General features: G+C 44.5%; 1 protein-coding gene across 2 annotated transcripts in view; it reads right to left on the reverse strand.

Moving 5' to 3' along the window:
* Window positions 1-13960, reverse strand: part of Mfr (ferlin family C2 domain-containing myoferlin misfire) — a 258706-nt gene that overhangs the window by 92513 nt on the left and 152233 nt on the right. For both annotated transcript variants that reach the window (XM_077690753.1, XM_077690752.1), the window contains exon 2: window positions 4935-4993. In XM_077690753.1, coding sequence (XP_077546879.1) covers window positions 4935-4993 — 59 coding nt within the window. The remainder of the gene's footprint in view (window positions 1-4934; window positions 4994-13960) is intronic.

The following is a 13960-nucleotide window of genomic DNA, read 5'->3' on the forward strand; positions in this document are numbered from 1 at the left end:
ATAGTTATTGTTTCTCTTCTCGAACGATGTGACAGCGCCTAAGGCTTGCATAAAACACACCTCGGTTGTGTCTCTGAAACAGCACCATCTGAGGACAGACCCTCCCGGAAATCGCTCCATTTTGGTTTATAAACATGAGCGAGTTCCCCAAGATTTGTCCACTCTAATAGGATTGAATTCCCCTTGGAAGTTCCGCATAGTAGGCCATTACGCAGAACCGCCGCGTCACACGGGCTCGTTCGAATGCCGCAGGCTGTGCTGAGTTCCAGTATATCTGGCCTCAGGTGCGGGGCCACCTGGTGGGATTTGTGCCCTCCTTAGGGGCAATACAATTGACGGTGAGATGCTTGAGTGGCGCCCCATAGCTCCTGACGTCAGCTTTGAGAGTCGCGCCGCTGTCGTCTGGTACAATGAGGGACAGCAGTGTCTGTTCTAGAAACCACCCCTTTTGATGCTTTAGTGCATTAAAGGCGTATTTCCAGTAATTCAGTTAGTCTGCCAGATTTTGGCACCTCCGAATAATCTAAAGGTGTATCCCGCACAAGTTTGCATCACGTGAGGAGAGAGAGAACAACTTTCCTCGGAGCATCGGTCAGATAATCGTCTGTAACTCGTCCTCTCTAGCTTATCTGCGACGTTCAGTGCTCGGAGCTCCACGTTAAGTACTTAAAATGTGTGGTCTTCCCTAAAGTTTTTCGAGATACCCTTATAAAGACTTCAACAGTCTGTAATGGTATGCACCAAGCAGCGGGCCCCTACACACGCATCGCACAGCAGGAAATGAAATGGCTGTTTCTCTTTCTTTGGTCGTTGTTGATTTGTATCAGATGAATGTTTTTATTGTGCCCAATGCTTTAATTTTTCCGCGCCGTCACAAACGTCTTATTAGGACGTTAGGGGATGTTTGGGAGGCTCACAAAGTTCGTTTGGATATTTTCTTCAGGCTGTATGGCATACATTCCCTTCTTCACAATTTGGCTTGCGTTATGGCTGCGTGCAAGAAGGTGGATATCCGCGGCGTGCGTTATTTGTTCACATACAAACATAATGAGGAAGTTTTTTGAATACGCCCTGAATAGACAGGTTTGAATTTTTGAATACACGTTTGAATACACACTGGTGGTCTGTGCAGCTAATACAGGTCGTAACTGAAGACCAATACGAACCTTATATAAGAATAGATGTACACGCATTCATACTGTACTGAGTTAAGGATGAACGGATGTAATAGGCAAATATACCTGATTGATGCCACCGAGTACATATACCTTCGCACAGAAAAAAAAATTAGGCCTAAGTACGCATAAATAATAATTCTGGAAATTACACCAATATCATCAGGATCCAATTCTCGATCTGCCGCAACCTACTACCTCAAGAAGCTTATACACTTTCTCTATCTTGTGCTTACTGCGTGCCTTGAGAACTTACCAGTTCCTAGTCTAGAAAGCATTTCGGGACATGTTCGAGCGCACGGGTCAACCCGAGCAACTTCAACATTTTGGGACCCGACGCGTCCTCACAAAATTATTACTCTCGGTAACTACGCAGCGCCGCATCTGAACGCAAGCGGAGAATTGCCCTCCCCTACTGTATTTCATATACTTAACTGCAGAACATCTAGAGGCTCTGATATGGTGCCAGCAAGAGTGTCCGCCGCCATTCGTCAAACTCATCAAACATGACATATTAAAGCGCGACAAGATTCATCACACAAGTCACCTCCTTAAGCCTAACCACACTTAAAAAAAAATACATTTGCAATTTGAACTACGGAGTGTGAAAAACACTTCGCAGTCATTTTTCCACGTCTTCCGCAATTTGAGCTTGAACAGACGCGCCTTAAGTCCCGCGCTAAGACTCGCTGTCCCTGCTTTGCGAAGCACCAGGCATAATAACTAATCAAAAACAGCTTGAATGGGTGACCTCTCACGTATGCGATCTGTCGCAGCGAACAACTGTGCGCCATCGGTAAACCCATTCTGATATAGTTCAAGGAGCACTTAGCAATACCCGAAAAAGTGCTGATCGACATCGAGCAAATAGCTCGCTGAACGCGCAACCTATAGAAGACCATTAAACCGTCAAGGGAAAACGAGTTTAATCGAAAACCAGGCCCCCGCCGGCAGAAGTGAACTTCCGCATAGCAACAGGCTTGGTTCGTGATTGAGGCCAATATCACGTAATATGGGAGAGAGCCAGTTTTGAATAGGAGCCACTTTGGTTCAAAGTGGGTCGATAAGAGTCGCTCCTAAAGGGAACGAGGGTTTTCTGGACACCGGCGGAACTCGAGATTACGTTTTAGGCTTAAGCGCCTTCTCTAGTAATTTTTCAGCTATTTCGTTAAGTTTTTTAAGGTCACCTTTTATGCAACCTACAGCTAAATTGGCTTCTCCCCCCCCCCCCCCCCCTTTTTTTTTTTTTTTGCTGACCTGTGTAATCGACGGTGCCAGGCTGCGCTGTTGATTTTCGGGAGCGGGAGCTACCCGGGAAAATATGCGTTTAAAGAAGACTGGACCGTCTTATTCTTCGTTTTTCATTCGCCTTTCAGTTTCCTTTTTTTCTTTTTCGGATCAACTAACGCAGTTTTTTTTTATATTATTTCAACAGCTTCTGAAGTTAATTAGTTTCCACGCTCGCGTAGTTGCCCCGACAACCCCAGCAAAAAACAAAACAAAAAAAAAAGGCCGTGATTCGCGCGTCTCAACATTTGAATTAAGATGCAATGGCTGCGCTAGCTAGTGTCAGATTTCGGATAAGAACACAGCGTCTAACGGAGGAAATACGAAAGAAAAAAAGAAAGAATTGGTTGCGGACGGGAGGGGGGTGAAAGAAGAAAGTTTGACTTCGTTTAAATATGTGCGCTACAACTTTGAAGAATAATTCTTGCCCTTTGCGCGAACATGCTTCCGAGTTCTTCTGCCGGGAGAACACGAAATCCTAATTGCATGCAAACTAAGCCTTGGACCAACGAGGGCTGTCTAGAGGGACTGTTTGCCACCACGTGATTATGCAATCATAAAATATTTCATGTTTGTTTTTAAAATTTCCCTCAATCACCACTAAGCTAAATTACGGAACACCCTATTTATGCTTGTCTGCAAACTTTCATTTTTAACATTCGTTTCTCTGTGCTTTCCTTTCGTAAGATGGGCGCGTTCCTGTTTCGTACACTTTTTACATATAACCCGTTATGCAAAACTTGTATAAACAGGGGTAGAAGTTGGCTCAGGGCGTCTTTTGCAGACGGCGAGCCCTTAAAACGCGTCAGTTTAAAATAAAAGCAGCTCATTTTTGTTATTTTGTTTCTGAATGTTTTTTCTGCGGACAGCCGTCATAGCTGTTCGCTGGCTAAGGTGTTCCTTTTCTAAACAAGACGCCCGGCATTTAATCATCCGCTGTGCTAGCCTTGGCTATCAAAGACTTGCGAAAGAAAATTCCCTTAGGCAGTTTAAATTATACCGGAGCTTTAACTAAAGGTGCAATGTGGAGGCTAGACGTCCAACTCCAAGAAAAAAAGTACGATCTGGTGTTCCAATATTTCCCCCCGCTATCGCGAAAGCCACGTAACTCTAAAGGTATATTTGTAGTTTTTTGTTTTTATCTAGGGTTTTGAAAGTTGCGTCAAACACAATTTCTCGAGAGCCAATTACCGTAACCTCACTATTATTTTTCGCGCTTTCTTGTATTTGTCATAGAAGTCATTCGGTCTTATCCTGAACAAAAAAGTGGTGCAGGACTTTTCCGGCAGTTGGCGACGTTTTTTGTTGTTGTTTTTACCGGGCGAATCAAAAATACCTTACTTACCATTTTGTTACACACGCGCCTACATGTCGCCCGCTTTTAATAAGCACTTAGCTTATGCAAGAACGGCGTATAGCGTTAAAAAACGCACGCCCGTATACATTAATCGCGTCGAAGTTATGCAACGATAGATAACGTTATGCAATGTTATGTAGATCTCCCGTAATATTTACAGTGCACTGCAACTGGAAGCCCAACCCGAGAAGAATATCAAGCCAATGCCTTCTGTGATGCTACTAATTTCCGTTCAGTGGGAATAACTTCAGGCCAGAAGGGGGCAGCACTGTTGGTGGATTTATACCCAGAGAATCTGAAACCTGTTGAGCCCGGGATTTTTTCTCGGTGACTCATTTGTAGGTTATAAGCGATATTTCTAGTTTGAGTCTGACAGCGACGTTTCATTTATTTATTTGTTCAAATGCCCGTAGAGGCCCCCTCTGGGAGGGTATTACTAGGGGGCGAAATACATTGAAAAAGAAAACAATGCAAACAAAGCTAACAACACGTTATAAGCAAAAGAAGTAAACACAAGTTGGTGGAAGGTGAAACTAAGCGCACAGAAAAAAAAAAACACCAAGCTGAAAGGAAAACACTGAAAGCAAAACACACAGGAAAACCCTTTTTGTGAAGTTAAAATGTTATGTTAGTGCGTATTAGTTCTCTAAATTTGATTGGATCGGTGACAGTTGCATAATGAGGTTGCAGGGAATTCAAAAACCGGGATGTTTAGTTCTTTATTCACCCTGACACCCGTATGTCTGAGAAATGAAAGCTGGTTCTTTCCCGGTCGCAGGGTTCTTTTTTTTACTGAATAAATCAGGGAACCGCAGAAGTTATGGTATCGTTTCCATAACGTTGCTGTTGTTTTCTACAAAGCGCGATCCGTTTTTTTTTTCTTTGTAATAACAAGCCTAGTGCACGTCAACTATGCTGACGAGTATATCTGAATTTTCGCCCTAAAGGTATTATTTAGTCGTCCTTTCTGTGGGTTAAACATAAGACTTTCGTAGTTTGTTTTGTCTAGTTTTTCCTTTACGGCCTTGTTTAAGAAAACTCAAGCTATTATCACCGAGGTGTTGCCCAAATGCATTCGTTTATTACCGAAAATCTGCTATTAGTAGGCCACTTACGTCATCGAAGATGGCGTCTTCGTCGAGGTTTTCGCAAACTTTCGTGTGGTGGGAGACACCTAAAAAAGAGAAGCACATGAGATGTAAAAAAAATATGCTATGAAACACGAGCAGGTACATGAAATCGAGCATTCCATCGAAAACGTCACAAGTGAACATACAAACAATGCGTGCTCGTGACCACAGTTTTGTACGTAATATACGGAGTACCAAAACTCCCTCTACAGCCCATATATGAAACAGTGACACCGGTTTTCGCACCCTAGTTCTGGGAGGATGATCAACACCATCCCACCGCAGAAGGGAATGCGTCTCCGTTATAGTCCCAATCTTGGCGCTGCTATTGTCGGTTGGCTCAGGTAAACTAAACGCGGGAAATTGTTGGCAAATGGAGGTTTGCCTGCCATCTGTCGGCAGGAAGTTGAACTGCCAGAGTGATAACTAACGCATTACCAAGTCTTTCGAAATTCTTAGCGTAATAAAAGCATAAAAGCGCTTTGTTTTTTACAGTTAAAGGGCTTTGTGATGTCGTTTACAGCAAGAGAGTATTTTTGTACAGCTGTTGCAGTTTCAATTTTTCACGGGTAGACGTTACGCGAATGAACTTTAATCAAGCTAAATCTTTATCCTATAGTGGTCGTCGTCGTCGTCGTCATCATCATCATCATCCAAACAATTAGAAAAAAAGGATGTGGGAGATGCAGGTGCATGCAGGGGTAACATTCCGAGCCGGATATTCACGATTTGCTGATGCTGAATAATTTCATAACATCATCGTGTCAGCGCGAAAAAATTATCGCTGAACGGCAACTCAAAAACTCCCTGAGGTGGTCACATCGCTTACTCGCTTAAACACAGCTAGTCAAGAAACTTCGTTTTGAAAGCAAGCTGGTTCCAGTTTCGTTGCCAGATGTCACCTTTTCCCTCATAGAAGACAACATTGTAATAGCGCGACATTCTGAGATTGTGTTCCGGTTACGTCCCAGCTCTTCGGTAAGCTCTTCAGTCATTATATCTGCCAGTGAGGAGAAAAATATATAACACCTGTTGGAGGAAGCGGGAAAAAATTCTTTGTTAAAAAAATATCAGCGGGAATGAAAGATTACCGTCTCCTTCATACGGTTTCTCGAGTGCATCAGCAAACTGTGTCGGTATCCGTATTAAGGACAAAACAAACAATCCCATAAATCTTCATTATTGGTTCGCAGCGAGCGATGTCATCTGAAGAAGGTTCACTCTATTTGTTTTCGTCAAAACGCCGAATCATTGCAATAAAGTTTCAACAAAACGCAGAAATACTAACGCTTCGCTACTCTAGGATGCAAAAAAAAAATGCCAATTCGCGTGATAAGTTTCGCCAGGAGACGAGGCATGTTGACATTAATTTGTGACGTAATTATCCTGATTAACTTTGTATTGCACTGTCTGTCATCTAAAAAACAGGAAGTAGGTTCTTGCTGCGGTTGCTGTCTCTGCTGGGCTGCTACTAATGACGATAACGGTGACGACGACGGTGAACCGGAAGTTTTTTGTTATGCGGTTTTTGTTGTTGCTGTGTATACTTCGTTTTGTGGGGCTGAAACCGGGCGTCTTACTGAACAACTGGGAAGAAATCGTAGTTCGGTCCAACTGGCCTCGCAACGAAGGATGATAGGAGCAACGCTTAGGAACAGGAAATGAGCGTCCTGGATAAGGGAACAAACTCGTTTGGAAGGTTCCATAATTCATGTAAAGAAAAAGAAATGGACTTCGGCTGGCTATGTAGTGATACGAAATGACAACCGGTGGATTACCAGGGGAAAAGAGTCGACACCCAGACGCGGGCCTAGAAGAGAAGAAGACCGTTTCTTCGATAGAGGAATGAATTTTAAAAAATTGGTGGTAAATAATGGACTCGCGCAGCGCAGGACAGGAGCGGTTGGAGGTCAGTGGGACAAGCCTTTACTTTGCAGTGGACTTTGCCAAGATGATGATGTTGATAATCATGATGTTTATGGTAATTATGGTGACGATGATGACTATTATTATCAATATTATTGTTCCCTTTGGGTATACTTTTTTCCTGATTGATTCATTGCAGAGTTTAACGCACCGACGCAACGCAGGCGATGAGGCGCGCCGTCGTGGAGGGCTCCGAATTAATTTTGGCCACCTGGGGATCTTTAACATGCGCCGAAATCTCGTACACGCGGGCGTTTTTGCTTTTCTCCTCCATCAGAAAAGCGGCCGCCGCGGTCGGGAATCGAACCCACGTCCTCGTGCTCAGCATATAATTTCTTTTTCTTATTGTGGTTGTTGCTGGTTATGTTACAATACGTGTTTTTAAACTTGAGGACAAATTGATATGGCATGCTCGCCCGGGAAAGATTTTACAGGGGCACCAGATTTTCATAACATCAATATTCCTAGATAGTATTTCGAGCAGTAATGGCATTTTGGGGAAGTAGAAACTGCCTGCTGTATCCGCAACAAAACGTTTTGTGTGTAAAACATCGGACCAGCATTTTCTTTCGAACGACCAGACAAAACACAAGCTTCTTCCTTCCTTCCTTCCTTCCTTCCTTCCTTCCTTCCTTCCTTCCTTCCTTCCTTCCTTCCTTCCTTCCTTTCTTTCTTTCCTTCTTTTTCCTTTCTTCCTTGCTTCCTTCCTTCTTTCTTGCTTTCTTTCTTCCTTCTCTTCTTTCTTTCTTTTTCTCTCTCTTCCTTCCTTCCTTCCTTCCTTCCTTCCTTCCTTCCTTCCTTCCTTCCTTCCTTCCTTCCTTCCTTTCTTCCTTTTTTGATTCTTTATTTCTTTCTTTCTTTCTTTCTTTTTTTCTTCCCTTCCTTTCCTTCTTTCTTTTTTCTTCCTTCCTTCCTTCCTTCCTTCCTTCCTTCCTTTCTTCCTTCCCCTTTCCTTTCTTCCTTCTCTTCTTTCTTTCTTCCTTTCTTCCTTCCTTGCTTCCTTCCTTCCTTCCTTCCTTCCTTCCTTCCTTCCTTCCTTCCTTCCTTCCTTCCTTCCTTCGTTCCTTCCTTCCTTCGTTCCTTCCTTCCTTCCTTCCACCCCTCCTTCCCTCCCTTGCTGGCTTGCTTGCTTCCTTGGTCTGCTTGCATTATACAACCTATTTCGACATGAAAAAGTAGAACTCGTCGGAAAGCACTACTCAGAATTTACGCACCGGCTGATTCCCAAGCCACATCTGTCTGCATAAAACTTTCCTTCCGGGAACAAGTTCTGCGCAGCGCGTGTTTTACTTTCAAAGTTGCAAGGAAAAAACGTGGTTATTTAGTACTGTACCGCACGCCTCGAACGATGTAGATTTGCGCGGTTTGAGATATCCCTCAGGCGTCCAAACAAATTGAGTTGACCTACAAGATAAAGAAAATGCACTTTCGCGAACACGAATTTTTTCCATACATGCATTCCGAAACTCGCAACAACGAGCCCGGCACGAGCACAAAATATTATGCTGATGAAGAAAAGCGTTCGCCCAGACGACACGTCGATACACGCCATGTCTGCCTCCTCGTGGGGCAAAAATTTGCATTTAGATTTGAGAGAACGTCTCGCCAGCTTACACGAAGCATATTCGCAACACGCGAGGTTCTGTTTTCCAAGCACCATGCTTTGTATGCATGCATCAGGAGATTGAATGTCGTGTACACTACTCGCATAGTCACACCGAGATGCCCCTCGGTGCTTTCTTCCAGAGAAACAATCCTTTCTCCCCCGTAGGCCTCGAAGTTTGTTTCTGAGGGGCATTTCTTTGAAAGAAGTTTGTTTAGAACACCCACCGTGGCCCTATCGGCCCTACCATTGGTGCAAACTTGCGTCCATCTTGACATAGCCTCAATTTTAGGGGGAAACCACTTAGGGGCTTCGGCTGTTGGCGTCTCCTGTCGTCGTCGTAATTGTCATCTCATGTAGTCACGGTACTAAAACACCGGGTTACTCGTTTACGCCTTCCGCTGGAGCACTTCGCAACCGTACTAAAAAAAAAAAAAAACACCGGGACACTCGTTTCGTGATTCAAAGGCAAGATACCTCTACCTTCCAATAGTTTCATTTCCGTAGGCAAAAACGTCAAGGCGCCTAGAATACACTTATACACTGCATGCTTCACCCGTCACCAGGTTTCACGTTCGGGGAGATGGCCCGGGATTTTTTTTTTTTTTTTTGTACGACACCGGCTCGCAAAATTATCACCTTTGGTACAGAACAATCGCTTGTCTTGAAAGATCATGTTCTTAATGATAAAATAGGGTATTTGGGAAAGTTTTCTTAGCAGGAGGTCGTTGTGAGTGAGAAAAAGCTGTCCCCCATCCGACGAAATTAGCTGAAGAGATTTGCAAGATTGCATGACAAGTACCTGCTTTACCTAGCACAGATAAGGGAAGCAACCCCACGCACAACAATCACTTGCACGGGATGTTTAGCTTGGATATTTCAGGAACCTTCGTAATGCCTCGTCGACTTGTTCAGTTTCTACGGACGACAAGGGGGTATCCAAGCAGGCAGTGGGTATTTATTTCTGTTTCATTCCTCTGTACAATACTTGCATCGGAGCTGCAGTATAATCACGTTGACGTGCCCTGTACTTTCGAAAGTGTTCCGCTAGCTACCGCGTACGCCCAACATAGTGACGTCAACACCAGCTGGCGTACACGCCGCCGCTAGAAGCCCTAACATCGTCCGTTGAAAGATACTTGCCCAGCGAGCGCGCCCTCTCCTTTCATCAACCCTTTCACCAGCCGGTAAAAAAAAAAAAAAAAAAAGTGTTTATGTAAGTGACCTGTGTTGTGTGTGCCGAAAGGCGAGAGCCACTGCGGCTCACATCTTTTGGGACTGCGCCAAGAACACGCACAAAGCTACAACGGTGACAACGATCCCGCCGCGGCTCGAGGCCACAACGCGTTGCTACGGTCAACAGGTCCAAGCCCAGGTCGTCCAGCAGATCTCGGCGGCCCTCGGAAGGCAACGACCGAGCGAAACCGGAGGGAGGCTGCCACCCCAAAACAGGGGCAGGCGCAGTCGACCAAAGGGAGTAGTAAGGCCGCGGCCTTAGTAGAGGTGCCAACAGCCGGGAAGACGTCATGGCCGCGTCACGGTGACGCCTCCCTTACATGGGACGGCTGGCTAATCGTTCTGCAGGCATCCTTAATAAAGTTGCTTCACTCGCTCGCTCGCACCATCGCTTCTTGAAGTTTTGAGAAACGCGAAAGCTTCTCGACATCAAAACTGACTCAAAAGTGCGTCAAAACCCTCGCTAAAAAGTGCGCCTAACTTTCTTTGAAAGAGCGTCCAGTCGATCGTCAAACATTCAATGACCCAAATCACAAATGGAAAACAAATCCATGCGACGATTTTTCTCGCGAAAAGCGAACGCATCTACGAATGATCTAAAAGTACGCCGATACGCGGTTTACGAGAGAAAGGTACGCTATTGCACTCCTTCTTTCCTTCGCAGTTGAAGAAAAATTCGTCATGGAATTTTTCTTCAACTGCGAAGTTTCTGAGAAAACTGTTAGCTTTCCTTTGTTGCCGTACGGCTGCATTGAGGTGGATGTGAAACTTTCCTTTGCCGAAACTTACTCCACCTTAGGGATTTTCCCTAAATCTGGTCGATTGACACCTGTTCATCCCTTCGAGTTATTGATCAATTCGCTATTGCGCTATGAACGACTAGCCTCCTGGTTAGCTCAGTTGGTAGAGCGACTGCTGCTGTTAAGCGGTGGTCCCGGGTTCGAATCCTGGACCAGGACGAATTTCCCTTCAACTGCGAAGTTTCTGAGGAAGCTGTGTAGATTTCCTTTGTAGCCGTATGACCGCGTTGAGGTGGATGTCAAACTTACTTCACCTTGGGGATTTTCCTTAAATCTGGTCGACTAACGAAGCATGGCGTCGAAGCATGGTACAATACTTATCACTCGTATCTTGAACCAGTTATTACGCCGCAAAAAGAGCGCTGCGAATTATGACGTTCTCTGCATGCACTGCTCATTCGGCATTGCCCTTTAAGCAGCTAGATATAATTGCCTTTTTTACTTGCACGTGATTACAAACTAGTTTTTTTTTTACCCAGAGTATGTTATAAAGCAACAACCCCTTATCATCCGCAATATTTATAACACTGCTCAGAAATGCAAGAACTCATTCAGGCAACAACGTCAACCTTTCTATGGTACATAACTGTTGTGGTAAACGGACTGTGCGATATCTTGGAGCTAAACTACGGAATATTATACCGCTTCACTTTTAAAAAAGTCGAAAATTTTCACACGCGCTCAAGAAATGCATACAGTTCAACGATCTGGCATCGCTTATTTAATTGTTAAAATTTTGCTGTTGTTATCAGTTGTGCACAAAAATATACCTTTTTCCCCCTCATTTCGTGGGTTTCATGTCTTTTTACAAATCCTGTACTTATATTAAGGTGAACTTTGTACAAGTGTGAAGTGTTAAATTTATTGACGAGATGTAGTTTGTGCGTCGCCTGTTGCAAACCGTGAAATTTGCATATTCAATATTGTGCTTGTTATCATCGTACTGTTTCTCTTTAGCGTAACTATATGCGCTTGCAATGTTAAAAGTGAATTAACTGCGTGTACTCGGCATTGGCATTATTGTTGCTAAGGGCCCATTTGAAATTTTCACTCCTGTACCGAACAATGTTTTGAAGTAAATAAAAATAGGAATAATGAATACGAATGCATGAAAGTGTGCGCCTAATTTCAGGCCAAGAAGTTCTGAGAAACTCAGGGGAAATTCTAAAAATCGCCTCTGTCATGGCCCATAAACTTTTCCTCGATACTGTACACGCTTTTCTTTCTTAATTATACTGTACGGTTCAGAAATATTGTTTTCGGAGGCTGCCATAAACTGTTTCCAAATTATCATTTTTTTTTTAGTTTAGAAGGACCACGTTAACTAAGCTTAGTTGACACGTCGTAATTATATGAGCCCACCATTTCCGGCAGCGTTCTTAATGCACGGCTTTCTTCAAACGACGTGGTGAAATCACCCCTAGAATAATAATAAAAAAACATCCACTCGCATATGTGCACTAATGGGGTTTCTGCGGGATTTCGATCTTGTATGTATTATAGTCCGCCTATCCTTTACAAATGAGGCGAATGATTTCATATGTTCCAAGTGATTACGTCCGCCTAATGGGTACTTTGCTTCGCCCGCAAGCATAACCGCTTACGACTGAGCGGTTAAAGACCAAGCTCGGCACCCGGTGGAATCAAGATCGTTATTATCAGCTATTTGTTCCAACTTTTAAGTACACAAAACTCCCGCTTAAAGCTGCTCCAAGAAAGAGAAGCATGCTGCGCGACTTTACACTGCAACTTGTGCAATAGACCCAAAGGAAGATCCAAACAGAAAAAAAAAGGACGACGATAATAATTTTATCGTTAGTCTCGATAGCCTCTAAACTTAGCTGTTACCTAACGATCTGTGTCACGCTCCTAAAGCTGCAAAGTGTGGAAGGTGGGTTTTTACTGAGGCTCGTTCAGCCGAACCCTAAAGCCTTCGGGCTCCGGTTAAGAGTAATTAGTGTCACCGGGCTACTAGTCCACCGTGCTAGCAACATGCACTTTTTGCGCTGTTCTTCCAGCCATGCACAGAAGCCTGGTTTTAACGAGTAAGTATAGCAGCGATGACTTCATCAGAGGGTACTTTTGTGCGCATGCGTATAAAGAGTTCATTCCATACGGGCTTTATAAATGGATCATAAGCGTATGCCGTGCGTTTCCACTCCAAATATTGACGCCGACTTGCTTTTCGTAGCTCTGTATGCAGCCGAGTGAGCCCTAATGACCCTCCCCGATGACATTAGGGGTACGCCAGTAGGACGCTCAGTGACCCAGCTTACCACGAATCACCATAGGGATGGTGGAGCTTTGTTCGGCGGTCTAGTTTTGCTGAGACTGCAGATAATATAGGCTAACGAAGAAGTTGAAGTCACAAGCGGTATGCTGTTGCTATGCGGGGTCAGCGTAGTACTTTGCGACTATAGCACCGTTGAAGTCTCGCCGGGTAAAGAGGTGGGGAATATTCGTTTTAGTGAAAACTGCATGGTGTCGGGCTGCGGTGATTGGTGAGAATAAAAGTGGTGTAGTATGTAGTGTTTCAGGCATCACCTGGCGTTGTCATGTATTGTGTTCCTAGAATTTTAACGCGATAGCGTTATTACATTCGTTTTTCCATGTTTCCGTGGCTACTAGCCGTCCGCTATCAGCCGTGCCCATTGAGCGCCCGCGGAAATGCGTCATCGCTTCCAACCGGAAGCTACGATGGAGGCAGCCAGATGCAAACATTTGCCTGAATCTAAAATACGCTCAGCAGCAACTTAAATGTGAAAAGCAGGACAATGATAGCACAGTGAAGACAAAAAAAAAAGGTACGTGAATGCAGCAACGCCGTTCCTGCGCAGTGAAGTGCGTTCTACGGTCTGTCGGTGGTACAATGTTCGGAATACAGTCGTCAGCCGTGCCCACTACTGACGCCATCGCACCAAAGCGGCCCTCCCTTCAGAACTGATACCGGCGCCAACATTGGGTCCCCTGACCAAAACAATGGAACCAAAAGTAATCTCCCGTGTCTCAAGAACCAAGGAAGGCATTTGTTATGAGCAAAAACAAACTCACGTGTCTCCAAGTAAAATATAAAACTAGTATATACTATTCAATTAGAGTAATCTCTTCAAATTATTTTTCGCATTTCTCGCCACTCTGTTCACGCCACAAAGTCAGTCATCTCAGAGACACTCACGCAAGAATCTCGGCATAGCCTTACTGAGAAGCCACAGAGCCGTTCTCGCAATCGCCAGAATACAGAAAATCTTTAACGAATTGGGCCACATTGTAAAACGACCCGCCGCGGTTGCTCAGTGGGTAACGCGTAGTGCTGGTGAGACGAAGGACGCTGATTTCCGGCCGCGGCGGCCGCTTTCCTGATGGAGGGGAAAAGTGAGAACGCCCGTGTGTTCGAGATTTTGGCGCATGTTGAAGATCCCCAGGTGGTAAAAATCAATCCGGCGCCC

Source organism: Haemaphysalis longicornis, unplaced genomic scaffold, assembly GCF_048455015.1.
Source record: "Haemaphysalis longicornis isolate Haplotype H1 unplaced genomic scaffold, Haemaphysalis longicornis Haplotype H1 scaffold_10, whole genome shotgun sequence".
Lineage (NCBI taxonomy): Eukaryota > Metazoa > Arthropoda > Arachnida > Ixodida > Ixodidae > Haemaphysalis > Haemaphysalis longicornis.